Source organism: Nicotiana tomentosiformis, chromosome 1, assembly GCF_000390325.3.
Source record: "Nicotiana tomentosiformis chromosome 1, ASM39032v3, whole genome shotgun sequence".
NCBI lineage: Eukaryota > Viridiplantae > Streptophyta > Magnoliopsida > Solanales > Solanaceae > Nicotiana > Nicotiana tomentosiformis.
The window spans coordinates 133,031,932-133,045,958 of record NC_090812.1 but is presented as its reverse complement, the minus strand read 5'-3'; the positions used below and the strand labels follow the sequence as shown (position 1 = coordinate 133,045,958).

The window sequence follows — 14,027 nt, the reverse complement described above, 5'->3', positions numbered from 1 at the left end:
CGAACCACCCAATGGGAGATCTACATCTCCTTCCATATAAAGCCTCGAACAGTGCCATCTAAATGCTAGCATGATAACTATTGTTGTAGGCAAATTCTATGAGTGAAAAATGATCATCCCAGCTACCTTTGAAGTCTAGAACACATGCGCGTAACATATACTCAAGCATCTGAATAGTCCGCTCTACCTTCCTATCAGTCTGCGGGTGAAAGGCTGAATTGAGATTCACCTGAGTAACCAAACCTTGCTGAAATTTGTTCCAAAAATTAGCAGTGAATTGTGCTCCCCGATCATAGTGCCATGCAACCTGACTATTTCTTTGATATACAACTGAGCATACTGTTCCGCTGTGTCGGTAGCCTTAACCGGTAATAAGTGGTCTGATTTCGTGAGTCAATACACAATCACCCAAATCGAATCAAACTTATGAGGAGTGCGAGGTAGTCCTACCACAAAGTCCATATTAATCATTTCCCACTTCTACATTGGAATTTCTATGTTTTGTGCCAGCCCACCGGGCCTTTGGTGTTCGACCTTCACTTGCTGACAATTTGGACATCTCACCACAAAGTATGCTACGTTCCTCTTCATATCATTCCACCAATAGACTTCCTTAATATCATGATACATTTTTGTAGAGCCCGGGTGCACATAATATCTAGAAGTGTGAGCCTCGGTCATGATTCTCTCCCGGAAACCATCTACATATGGAACACATAGACGCCCTTGGTACCTTAGTGTACCATCACCCATTCCAAGAGAAAAGGCCATGGTCTTATGTTTGTGAATCCCCTCTTTCAATTGTGCCAACAATCGATGTATTAGTTCTCCTTGACTTCAACAACAAGTGATGATTCATCCCTATTTTACACAATCACCCCTTCTTCACTAGAGTCCGTAAGACGAATTCCCAAACTAGCCAATCGGTGAACTTCCTTGGCCAATGGCCGTTGATATGCCTCCAAGTGTGCTAAACTACCCATAGATTTCCGCTAAGAGCATCCGCCACAACATTAGCCTTCCCCAGATTATATAGAATATCAATGTCGTAGTCCTTGAGTAACTCAAGCCATCTTCTCTGCCTCAGATTCAATTCCTTCTACTTGAAAATATATTGAAGGCTCTTGTGGTCCGTGAATATATCCACATGGACCCCATCTAAATAATTACGCCAAATTTTCAATGCCAATACCACCGCCGCAAGTTCTAAGTCATGTATTGGATAGTCCTTTTCATGATTCTTAATTTTCCTACAAGCATAAGCTCTCACCTTGCCATGTTACATTAATACACACACAAGTCCGATTCTCGAAGCATTATAATATACTACAAATCCATTTGTACCGTCTGGTAGAGTCAACACTGGTGTCGTGGTCAATCTCGATTTCAACTCCAGGAAGATCCTTTCACAAGCATATGACCATTGGAACTTAATTGCCTTCTGTGTCAATTTAGTCAACGAAGAGGCAAGAGTAGAAAACCCCTCCACAAACTTTCTGTAATACGTAGCTAAGCCTAAGAAACTGCAAATCTCTGTTGGAGTTGTAGGCCTCGGCCAATTCTTTACAGCTGCAATTTTCTGAGGATCAACCTTAATTCCTTCACTAGAAACAACATGACCCAAGAATGTGACAGATTCAAGCAAAAATTCACACTTTGAAAACTTTGCATATAACTTGTGATGATATAGGGTTTGCAGAACTACCTTGAGATGATCAACATGGTCCTCTCGACTTCATGAATATACCAGAATATCGTCAATGAACACTATCACAAAGGAGTCAAGATAAGGCTTGAAGACTCGATTCATAAGATCTATGAAAGTTGCTGGGGTATTTGTTAGCCCAAAAGACATCACCAAAAATTTGAAGTGCCCATATCGTGTACTAAAAGATGTTTTCGGAACATCCTTCTCCCTGATCTTCAATTGGTGATACCCGGATCGTAAATCAATTTTGGAGAAATACTTAGCACCTTGCAATTGGTCAAACAAGTCATCTATCCTTGGCAGTGGGTACTTATTCTTGATCATGAACTTGTTAAGCTGCCGATAGTCAATACACATTCTCAGTGACCCATCATTCTTCCTTACAAAAAGGACCGGTGCGCCCCACGGCGACAAACTCGACCGAACGAAACCCTTTTCTAACAAGTCCTTCAACTGCTCCTTTAGTTCCTTCAATTTTGTCGGTGCCATTCAGTAGGGTGGAATAGATATAGGATACGTGTCTGGCATCACATCAATCCCAAAATCAATCTCCCTGTCTAGTGGGATCCCAGGGAGCTTTTCCGGAAAGACTCCCAAAAATTCATTCATAACTAGCACAAACTCGAGTGTAGGTGCCTTAGCACCGGTGTCCGTACTCCGGAACAAATGATAAATACATCCCTTTTTGATCATCTTCGCGGAATTAAGGTAAGAAATAAATCTACCTTTCAGCACCACATCATCCCCCTTTCACTCAATGACTGGCTCATTTGGAAATTCGAACCTAACGGTCCTGGTTCGGCAATCAAGCTTGGCAAAACATGAATAAAGCCAGTCCATCCATATTATTACATCAAAATCGACCATTCCCCATTTAATGAGATCGGCCATGGTGTCCCGACCACGCAACGTGACAACACAATCCCTATAAACCAGCATGGCCAAAATAGACTCACCAACCGAGTAGATGCAGAGAACGACTCATGAAGCTATTCCGATTCTATCCCAAATTCCATAGCAACATAAGGAGTGACATATAAAAAAGTGTAACTTGGATCAATAAGAGCATACACATCATGATATTGGATAATCAATATACATATGACAACATCTGGAGAAGCCTCTGAATTCTGGCGACCCCTCATAACATAGAAATGACCGAATCCTCCCGAACTCTATGCTCCACCCCTAGTTGCACAACGCCTTGCGAGTGTTGGAGTGCCTCGAGCTGGAGGAGTGCTACGGATGTAGCTGTTGCAGAACTGGCTGGCTGTGTTATGCCCCTACCCGTACCCTTGAGGGACGAACGACAATCCCTCTAAATGTGACCCCTCAATCCGCACCTGTAGCATATGGGTAAGTCCATGTAGCATATTACTAAGTGCATCTTTCCACACCTAGTGCATGTGGGCCTTCGCTACTGCTGGAATCTACCACCATGCCAACCCTGCTGGTAGGAGCCCTTGTTGCCCAGACTGGGCCTGAAACGGCTCCACTACTGCTGACTGGGCCCTGATGGCGGTGCACTAACCGAAGACTGAGCAGAGGACTAAGATGGCCCTAATGACCCTCCCTTGAATGCTGACCTGCCGCTACTAGAAGAACCACCAAAGTTGCCCACAGACCGGGCCTTATTACTACCCTCTCGTTCCATTCTGTTCCTGAATTTACGGGTCTCTGTGGCTTGAGCGAATGCCACCATCTTCCCATAGTTCATATCATAATTCAAGGCAGCTGTAGTGACCTCGTTAATTACCAAGGGACTAAGTCCCTGCACAAACCGGCGCAATCTAGGCTCCATGGTGGGCAACATGTAAATAGCATACTTGGACAGGTGCGCGAATCTCATAAGGTACTCCCACACATTCAGGATATCTTGCCTCAGGCTCTCAAACTCAGCGGCACAGGCTGCCTTAGTCTCTGCATGCAAGAAATGATCAATGAAGGCATCGACAAACTTACCCCACCTCACCGGAGGGCTCCCCTCCTCACGAGACTCCTCCCATAGCTCAAACCAAGAATATTCTACCTCTTTTGAGACATAACAAAATTGAACATAAATTAGGAAGATATTCATGGTTTCAACTCATTTGAGCATTTTATCAAACACTAGGTGTGCAAATTTGGCTACAAGGTAATTCCACAAGAATTCCCTCATACCATAACCTATTATTTACTTATTTGAGCCCAACAATCTTTCCACAAACCTTATTGGTACATGCATGTATAAATAGTACTCTTACACCCAAGAATCATATTCTTAATCCCCTATCTTTTACTCCAAACTTGAAATTGAAGAATTGGAGAAAGAAATTCTTACCTCTTTGGATCCCTAGCAAGATCCTTGTGAAATCTTCAAACCTTGAACAAGAATTGATGTACAAATGACTAGGTCTTCACTTTCTCTCTCTAAGATGCTCTCACCTCTCTCTAAAATATCAAATGAAACCCTTCAAAATGATCCCCAAAGGCTATTTATCAAAATGGGGTCGGGTTACAAAAATTAGAAAAAAACCTGCCCTGACATAGGTCTGCGGCACATATGCGACCACATAATGCTTCTGCGGTCTGCAGAATAAGCAGCATAATTGCCCTCGGGAAATAGGCAAAACTGACTCAGTCTGCGGTCATTATGCGCCCCGCAGACCTGTTCTGCAGTCTCATATGGCACCGCAGAACTGGTCTGCGATTGCATAATGCGCCGCAAACCTTATCTCCAAACTTGCCTAACCCGCTTCAATCTGCAGCCATTATGCGGTCCACAGAGTGATTCTGCAGAATTTTAATAACACGTAAGCCTCCTTTGGCACCACAAAACCTTAAATTCCTTTGCGAAATTTTACGGGGCCTTACAAGTCACACTCGCACGGTAAGGACCTCGTGCCACAATATAAGTCACACTCCCACTGCAAAGACCTCGTGCCTCAACAAATACCACAACTGCATGACAAAAACCTCATGCCACCACGTATATCATATCCATGTCAAATACCAATAAAATGTTCAAGAAGAATTTATCAAGAATCACATAAAGTAAAGAATGATAACAATTTCTTTATTTAAATCCGTTATGTTACCAACAACTCAATAGAATATGAGATAATGACTCCACGCAGATGAATTGACCTTGGCAACCAAATCATCAAGTAATGACAGAGACACAGATTATCACATTGGATGCAACACAATAAAATACGTAAAAATGCGTGACAAACACAAGGAAGTCATAAGCACAAGCAAGAATACCCCTTTTTCATCAACAACACGCCCCCAAGCCATCACATATCATCCTCACATAGCTACTCTTATCCCGCCGCATATACAATATCATAATAGCCACCCGTATCGCACCACCCAAACAACATATCAATAGCCACCCGTATCGTTCCGCCCCGACAATAACACAATAGCCACCTATATCACTCTGCCCAGATAATAAAATAATAGCCACACGTATCGCTCCGCCCAGACAGTATATCAATAGCCACCCGCATCAATCCGCCCAGACAGTATAACAATAGCCACTCGTTCACTCCGCACAATCAGTATTTGTGAAATGCCACCCTTATGTTCCGCACAACAACAATCAATCCTCACAACATGTCCATATATACCATAATATTGCCAAAATAATAATACCAATATCACAATAAAGTATATCCCATGGCTAAAAAACAATGTATATAGGAATTTCAATAGCAACCTAAGAAACAATGTATATAGGAACTTCAATTAAAAGCATATTAATAACCTAAGAGTCTAAACCGGTCAACTTTTACATATAAGTCTGTGTACACACTCGTCACCTCATGTAAACGTCTTTCATAAAATTCAAATAATGTAATTAGACCAAATTCTATGGGGTAGTTCCTTCCCCTCCCCCCCACAAAGTTAGGCAAGATACTTACGTCTATAAACCAAATCAGTACTCTAAAGCCCCTTCCCGCTTGAATCAACCTCCAGACGCTTGAATCTAGCAAAAATAACTTAATAATATAGATAAAAGTCATAAGAAATGATTCTGAATAATAAAGCTCTGACCTTTAACTACAATCAAAAAGTCAACCAAAAAAGTTAACCCTGGGCCCGTACACCAGAACTCAACAAAACTCACAAATTCTGAATACACATTCCGGTACGGGTCCAGCCATACCAAAATTATCAAATTTCGACCTCAAATCGGCTCTCAAATCTTCAATTTATATTTTAGAAAGGTTTTTACTAAAATAAGGTTGGAATCAAGAAATATAAACAAATCCAAGTAAAAAATACTTACCCCAAAACAAATCAGGAAAATCCCATCCAAAATTGCACAAAATCGAGCTCTCTAACTCAAAATGTGTTAAAATAAAAAAAAGCCCTCAAAATAGAGTACTATATAAGTCTGCCAGGGGTCCTCTCGCGATCGTGAAGAAAGAAATAACGGCTGCCTCCAGAAGCTCTATGCGAAGGCGATCACAAGTGCACGAATGGGATGCACCAACCACCCAAGCTTACGTGAACGCAAGACCCTTCTGTGAACGTGAAGACCAAAGAACCCGACCTCTCCAGCATGAGCAACCACTACGCTATTGTGACCGACCAACGCGAACGCGTCGCACAGGTATGCGATCGCGACCCAGGCACTACAAATGTGAAGAAGAGAAGCTGCTAGCCACCAAAATACACTCTGCGAACACGACTCCCTCTTCACGATTTTGAGGAAGGACATTAGACACCAGCCATCAGCAATCTAAAACATGAATAAATGGCATGTAGCCCATCTGAAAAAGACACCCCAGGCCCCCCAAACCCCATCCAATCAAATCAAAAAAGCCCTAAAACAAAACGTGGCCATACTCGAGGCCTCAAATTACACCAAACAACTTCAAACTACGAATATCACATCAATTCAAGCATAATGAATTAAAGATCTTTCAACTTTCAAAACTCATGCCGAACCATGACAAATCAACTCGGAATGACCTCAAATTTTGCATGCAAGTCCTAAATGACACAGTATACCTATACAAACTATTGAAAGTGCAATCCAAACCCGATACCTATAGAGTCAACTCTTGGTCAAACCTATCAACCTTCTGAACCTTCAACTATCCAATTTTTGATAAATTAAGTCAAAACAATCTAAGAACCTCCAAATTTGCATCTGGACATACAATGCTAATAGTGAACCTTGACCCTCATTCGAGAACGAATGATCCTAAGTGGGGGAGAATGTAAGCCCCCATAAAATTTTGCAAAGGAAAAATAATGTTTCGTGGTGCCGAATTGGCTCTTACGTGTTTAAGGATTTTAGAAATTCTTCGCGGCTCGGACTTTTTGGGGTGAACAATGCACTAGAAAATAAAGAAAAAAGTTTTGGCAGCGAAGTGCGTTTGTGTGGTCCATTATGCGACCACAGAATCACACTGCGGACCGCATAATCATCGGAGAGTGAGGCAAGTGCGGGTCGGTTTTGGATGCCATTCTGCGGTCGACTATGTGACCGCAAAACTGCTCTGCGGTTCATTATGCGACCACAAAATAGGTCTGCAAGCCGCATAGTGACCGTAGACCAAGGCAGATTTTTGCCAGTTTTGGACACCAATTATGCGGCCGATATGCGGTCCGAATATCGAACAGACCTTATTCCGGAGCTTCATTTTTTAGTTTTTACAACCCGAGCCAACTTCATTAAATAAGCAATTTGGACCATTTTTGACCAAAAATCTGACATTTTAGAGTGAGAGAGGGTGCCCTAGATTGAGAAGGTGTTCCTCAACAATTGTTCTTCAATTCTTGCTCAAATCTTGGAAGATTAAGAAGGGAAACTCACTAGGTCTTCAAACTAAAGGTAAGATCCTACACCCTAACCCTCAATTTCGAATTTTGTCTAGAATTGGGTAATTGGTAAGATACTTTTTGGGCATGAGAGTTGTTCATCTTGCATGCATGTGTTATAAAAGGGTGTAAGAAGATTGTTGAGCTATGAATGGTAAAGAATGGGTTGTAGGATGATGGAATCCTCCATAAAAGAACCTTGAAACCTTATGCACACCTAGTGTTTGATAAAATGCTCAAATAAGCTATAACCATGATCATCTTCCCAATTTTGGTTCAATTTGTTATATTTCTACAATAGATTGAAGTTGCAAAGAATTCCGGAACATTCTAGAGTTTAAGAAAGCTCAATTGAGGTATGTTGGATAAACTCTTCTCTTAGAATTGAATCCCAAGATATTCATGTAAATTATGTAAGTCCCGAGTGGTTCATTATAAAATTGGCTATTCTGAGTAAGATCGGGTTGAGAGATATATGTTCAACAAGTATCCCAAATGCTTTATTTATGTTATGTTATCAATTGAGGATGTGTTAAAATATGGGTTGTGCATTAAAAATGTTCTACTTCAAGTCAAGTTCAAACGAAGGCTATTATGCAAAATTCTGTGAAGAATCGCTATGTGCCATAGATCCTTAATTGCTCACATATGTACTGCATGCCTTGATTTGAAATGTTATTGTTGTTGTTGATGACGTTGATGTTAGAAAATGAAAAGGTGAGCATGAAACACTAAATACGACCAACGTGCCAAGAATGATTATATAATTATGGCCAATAGTGCCAATTAAATATAACGATATGAAAGAAGTATGAAATGAGGTGATTGATATAAAAAGGTTGATGTCTCGAATAAGACAGCCTAGCCGATCGAGTCGTGATCAGACACTATGCCGCATATATGGTGGTGATTATGCTAGAAATTGTAATTGAAATGGTGATTTTGGTCGATGTCCCTAATGGATAGCCTAACCGATCGGGTCGTGATCGGACTCCGTGTTAAAGACGGTGGTATTGATATTGAGAGTAATTGTTGTTGATGTCTTTAATGAGATAGCCTAGACGATCGGGTCGTGATTGGACTCTGTGCTGAGAGTACGGTGGTACTGGTATTGTGAATAATGGCATTGTGGACAATGGTATATCGATACTAAAAATCTCCCAATGTGAGATATGGAAATTAATTTGAACACTGTCTTGATCCAAAATAGAGGTTTGATGTTGATTAAGGCTTCCATTGCTATTATGATATTCTTGTTTGTATTATTTGTCATTCTATTGAGAGGGTGTTCTGTCATTCATACTAGTAATATTCCATATGTACTAACGTCCCTTTTTGTCGGGGGTGCTGCATCTTCAATGAATGCAGGTGGTTCCACAGCATGAGACACTGATCAGTGGTAGCGGTACACTCTCCTCCCAGCAGACTTGGTGAGCCCCACTTCATTTCGGGGTCATATATCTTTTGTTCCTCATGTATTGTGTTTGAGGTATAGCCGCGGCCTTGTTGCCCGCATTATTATTGTACTCTTCTTTATCTATAGAGGCTCCGTAGATATAGTGTGGGTTGTGTATTGGTGCTGGGGTAGTCAAACTATGCTATGTTGTGGTTGTATTACTTGCTCCATTTGAGACTTTAAAAATGATGAAAACTATTGGTAATGAATTGGTATTGTAGACATGTCACGTTTTTGTCTAATTAATGAAAATATGTATTATCTCCATTTGTGGATGAGTTTGGGTAGAAGGAAATCTAATAGGCTTGCTCGGTCGGGTTCACTCGGTTGAGCGCCAGTCGCGCTCCTCGGTTTTGGGGCGTGACAAACTTGGTATCAGAGCCTAAGGTTTTAAAGTGTCCTAGGATGTCTCGGAGCCGTATCTAGTAGAGTCCTTCTTATAGGTGTGTTGTCGACAACATCTATAATTAGGATTCTACTTGGGCATTTAGGAATAATGCCCTTATTTCATGTTCTTGATCGTGCGATAAAGCTGGATGTATGATTGTTCCTTCTTTAACTCTTGCTTTACTTTAACTTTTAGTATATGGCACCTAAGAAGAAGGCAAGAACTGGCCAAAGAGCCAATGTCACCCCAGGAGTGACAATTGACCCCATAATTGATGATGTGGGTGAGCACCCAAGGAGCGAGAATATTCCTCCACTTACTATACTGCCTGACTCTACTACCACTAATCAGACTGCGCCTGTCCCTACACCTACTGAGGGTGCAACAGTCCCTCCAACTAATATACCAGTTCCAACTCCAGTTCCAGCTTCCGATTCTGGTGTTTCTGATGTTGATCTTAGGGGAGTCATACAGATCTAGGCTCAGATAGTGGCTTCCTAGGCCTAGAGATCAAATGTCATATCCACTTCTTCCAGTCATCCAGGGGATTCTACTAGTTCCGGGGTGAACAGGTTTCTCCAATTGGATCCTCCAGTGTTCACGGGTACTAACCCAAAGGAGGATCCCCAAGGCTTCATTGATGATATGCACAAGACTCTTCGAGTTATGCGTGCTACTAAGTCAGAGGTAGTGGAATTGGCCTCTTACCACCTGAAAGAGGTGGCATATTCTTTATTTGAACTATGGGAGGAGTCCCGTGAAGAAGGGAGCCCTCTGGCGAGGTGGGGTGAGTTTGCCGATGCCTTCATTGATCATTTCTTGCCCGTCGAGACTAAGGCAACCCGTGCTGCTGAGTTTGAGAACTTGAGGCAAGGTAGCCTAAGTGTGTGGGATTACCATATGAGATTCGCGTACCTGTCTAAGTATGTTATTTACATGTTGCCCACTATGGAGTCTAGAGTGCACCGATTTGTACAGTGCCTTATTCCCTTGGTAATTAATGAGGCCACTACAACAACCTTGAATTCTGATCTGAACTATGGAAAAATGGTGGCATTCGCTCAAGCAACAGAGACTCGCAAGTTGAGGAACAGAATGGAGCGAGAGGGTAGCAATAAGGCCCGGTCTGCGGGCAACTTGGGTGGTTCTTCTGGTGGTGGCAAGTCAACATTCAGGGGAAGGTCATCAGGGCCATCCCAGTCCTTTGCTCAGTCTTCAGCTAGTGCACCGCAATTAGGGCCCAGTCAGCAGCAGTAGTGGAGCCATTTCAGGCCCAGGCAGCAGTAGTAGTGGAGCCATTTCAGGCCCAGTCAGGGCAACAAGGGCTCCTATCAGCAAGGTCATCATGGTGGTAGATTCCAGCAGCACAGGAGGCCTCCATGCCCTCGTTGTGGAAAAATGCACCTAGGAATATGCTACATGGACTTACCCATATGCTATAGATGCGGATTGAGGGGTCACATTCAGAGGGATTGTCGTTCGTCCCGCTATGGTGCTGGTAGGGGCCCAGCACAGCCAGCCAATTCTGCAGCTACTACATCTACAGCATCTCCTCTAGCTCGAGGCACTCCAACACCCGCAGGGCGTAGTGTAGCTAGGGGTGGAGAACAAAGTTCGGGAGGATTCGACCGTTTCTATGCTATGAGGAGTCGCCAGAATTCAGAGGCTTCTCCAGATGTTGTCATAGGTATATTGACTGTCCAATCTCATGATGTGTATGCTCTTATTGATCCCGGTTCCACTTTGTCATATGTCACACCTTATGTTGCTATGGAATTTCGGGATAGAACCAGAATAGCTTCATGAGACGTTCTCTATATCTACTCCGGTTGGTGAGTCTATTTTGGCCGCGAGGGTTTATAGCGATTGTGCTGTCACGTTGCGTGGTCGGGACACCGTGTCCAATCTTATTGAATTGGGAATGGTCAATTTTGATGTGATAATGGGGATGGATTGGCTTTATTCTTGTTTTGCCAAGCCTGATTGCTGAACCAGGATTGTTAGGTTCAAATTTCCAAATGAGCCAGCTACTGAGTGGAAGGGTGATGATGTAGTGCCGAAGGGTAGGTTTATTTCTTACCTTAAGGCCACGAAGATAATCAACAAGGGATTTATTTACCATTTGGTCCGGGTTACGGACACCGATGCTAAGGCACCTACACTTGAGTCCGTACCAGTCGTGAATGAATTTTCGGGAGTCTTTCTGAATGAACTCCTTGGGATCCCACCAGGAAGGGAGATTGATTTTGGGATTGATGTGATGCCAGACACGCATCCCATATCTATTTCACCCTACAGAATGGCACCGGCAGAATTGAAGGAGCTAAAGGAGTAATTGCGAGATTTGTTAGAAAAAGGTTTCATCCGGCCAAGTGTGTCGCCTTGGGGCGCACCGGTCTTTTTTGTAAAAAAGAAAGATGGGTCACTGAGAATGTGTATTGACTATAGACAGCTTAACAAGGTCACAATCAAGAATAAATACTCACTGCCAAGGATAGATGACTTGTTTGACCAATTGCAAGGTGCTAAGTACTTCTCCAAAATTGATTTACGATCTGGATATCACCAATTGAAGATCAGGGAGAAGGATGTTCCGAAAACAACTTTTAGAACCCGATATGGGCACTTTGAATTTTTGGTAATGTCTTTCGGGCTAACAAATGCCCCAACAGCTTTCATGGATCTTATGAATCGGGTATTCAAACCTTTCCTCGACTCTTTTGTGATAGTGTTCATTGACGATATTCTTATATACTCACGAAGTCGAGAGGACCATGCCGATCATCTTAGGTTAGTTCTACAAACCCTACATCAGCACCAGTTATATGCAAAGTTTTCAAAATGTGAATTTTTGCTTGAATCTGTCACATTCTTGGGTCATGCCGTCTCTAGTGAAGGAATTAAGGTTGATCCTCAAAAAATTGCGGCTGTGGAGAATTGGCTGAGGCCTACAACTCCAACAGAGATCCGCAGTTTCTTAGTCCTAGCGGGATATTTAAGGAAGTTTGTGGAAGGGTTATCAACCCTTGCCTCTCCGTTGACTAAATTGACGCATAAGGCAATTAAGTTCTAATGGTCAGATGCATGTGAAAAGAGTTTCGAGGAATTGAAAGCAAGATTGACTACGGCACCGATGTTGACCTTACCAGAGGGTGTAGATGGATTTGTGGTATATTGTGATGCTTCAAGAATTGGGCTTGGGTGTGTATTTATGCAACATGGCAAGGTGATAGCTTATGCTTCTAGGCAACTCAAGAATCATGAAAAGAACTATCCAACACATGACTTAGAACTTGCGGCGGTGGTATTTGCATTGAAACTTTGGCGTCATTATTTATATGGCATCCATGTGGATATATTCAAGGAGCATAAGAGCATTCAATATATTTTCAAGCAGAAGGAATTGAATCTGAGGTAGAGAAGATGGCTTGAGTTACTCAAGGACTGCGACATTGATATTCTATATAATCTGGAGAAGCCTAATGTTGTGGCGGATGCTCTTAGACGTAAATCTATGGGTAGTTTAGCACACTTGGAGGCATATCAAAGTCCATTGGCCAAGGAAGTTCACCGATTAGCTAGTTTGGGAGTTCGTCTTGCGGACTCTAGTGAAGGAGGGGTAATTGCAAAATAGGGCTGAATCATCGCTTGTTGTGGAAGTCAAAGAGAAGCAATACAACAATCCATTGTTGGTGCAATTGAAGGAGGGGATTCATAAACACAAGACTATGGGTTTTTATCTCAGCTTGGATGATGGTACGCTAAGGTACCAAGGGCAGTTATGTGTTCCAAATGTGGATGGTCTCTGGGAGAGAATCATGACCGAGGCTCATACTTCTTGGTATTCTGTGAACCCGGGCTCTACAAAAATGTATCATGATCTCAAGGAAGTCTATTGGTGGGATGACATGAAGAGGAATGTGGCGGACTTTATGACAAGAAGTCCAAACTATCAGCAAGTAAAGGCCGGACACCAACGGCCCGTTGGGTTGGCACAGAACATAGAAATTCCAATGTGGAAGTGGAAAATAATTAATATGGACTTTGTTGTAGGACTACTGTGCACTCTACGCTAGTTTGACTCAATTTGGGTGATTGTGGATCGACTCACGAAATCAGCACACTTTTTGCCGGTTAAGGCTACCGACACAGCGGAACAGTATGCTCAGTTGTATATCAAAGAAATAGTCAGGTTGCATGGCACTCCAATTTCCATCATTTCTTATCGGAGAGCACAATTCACTGCTAATTTTTGGAAGAGATTTCAGCAAGTTTTGGGTACTCAGGTGAACCTTAGTACAACTTTTCACCCGCAGACTGATGGGCAGGCAGAGCGGACTATTTAGACACTTGAGGATATGTTGCGCGCTTGTTTTCTAGACTTCAAAGGTAGTTGGGATGATCATTTTCCACTCATAGAATTTGCCTAGAACAATAGTTATCATGCTAGAATTCAGATGGCACTGTTTGATGCTTTATATGGTAGGAGATGTAGATCTCCCATTGGGTGGTTCGAAATTGGTGAAGCAGAGTTGATAGGGCTAGATCTCGTATATCAGACTATGGAAAAAGTAAAAATCATTAAGGAGCGGTTGAAGACTGCTCAAAGTCGTCAGAAGTCCTATTCGGATGTTCGTTGTAGGGATCTGGAGTTC

The 14,027-nt window shown here is 42.5% G+C and overlaps 2 protein-coding genes across 2 annotated transcripts; one reads left to right on the top strand and one right to left on the bottom strand.

Moving 5' to 3' along the window:
- Nucleotides 1-3,257: 3,257 nt before the first annotated feature.
- On the bottom strand, nucleotides 3,258-3,785 carry LOC138909989 (uncharacterized). The gene has a single exon (XM_070201208.1). It carries the CDS (start codon nucleotides 3,783-3,785, stop codon nucleotides 3,258-3,260), a length of 528 nt encoding a protein of 175 aa, XP_070057309.1.
- Nucleotides 3,786-9,570: 5,785 nt separating this feature from the next.
- Nucleotides 9,571-10,629, top strand: LOC138909983 (uncharacterized). Its single transcript, XM_070201202.1, has 2 exons — nucleotides 9,571-9,811; nucleotides 9,917-10,629. Exons 1-2 carry the CDS (start codon nucleotides 9,571-9,573, stop codon nucleotides 10,627-10,629), a joined length of 954 nt encoding a protein of 317 aa, XP_070057303.1.
- The last annotated feature ends 3,398 nt before the right edge of the window (nucleotides 10,630-14,027 follow it).

What these genes read in the sequence shown, in the direction of transcription:
- LOC138909983 (XM_070201202.1), top strand. Translation starts at nt 9,571, where the DNA reads ATGGCACCTAAGAAGAAGGCAAGAACTGGCCAAAGAGCCAATGTCACC. An exon ending in AGTTCCAGCTTCCGATTCTG is followed by an intron (nt 9,812 to 9,916) that starts GTGTTTCTGATG and finishes CCAGTCATCCAG; the next exon opens with GGGATTCTACTAGTTCCGGG.
- LOC138909989 (XM_070201208.1), bottom strand. Translation starts at nt 3,785, where the DNA reads ATGAATATCTTCCTAATTTATGTTCAATTTTGTTATGTCTCAAAAGAG.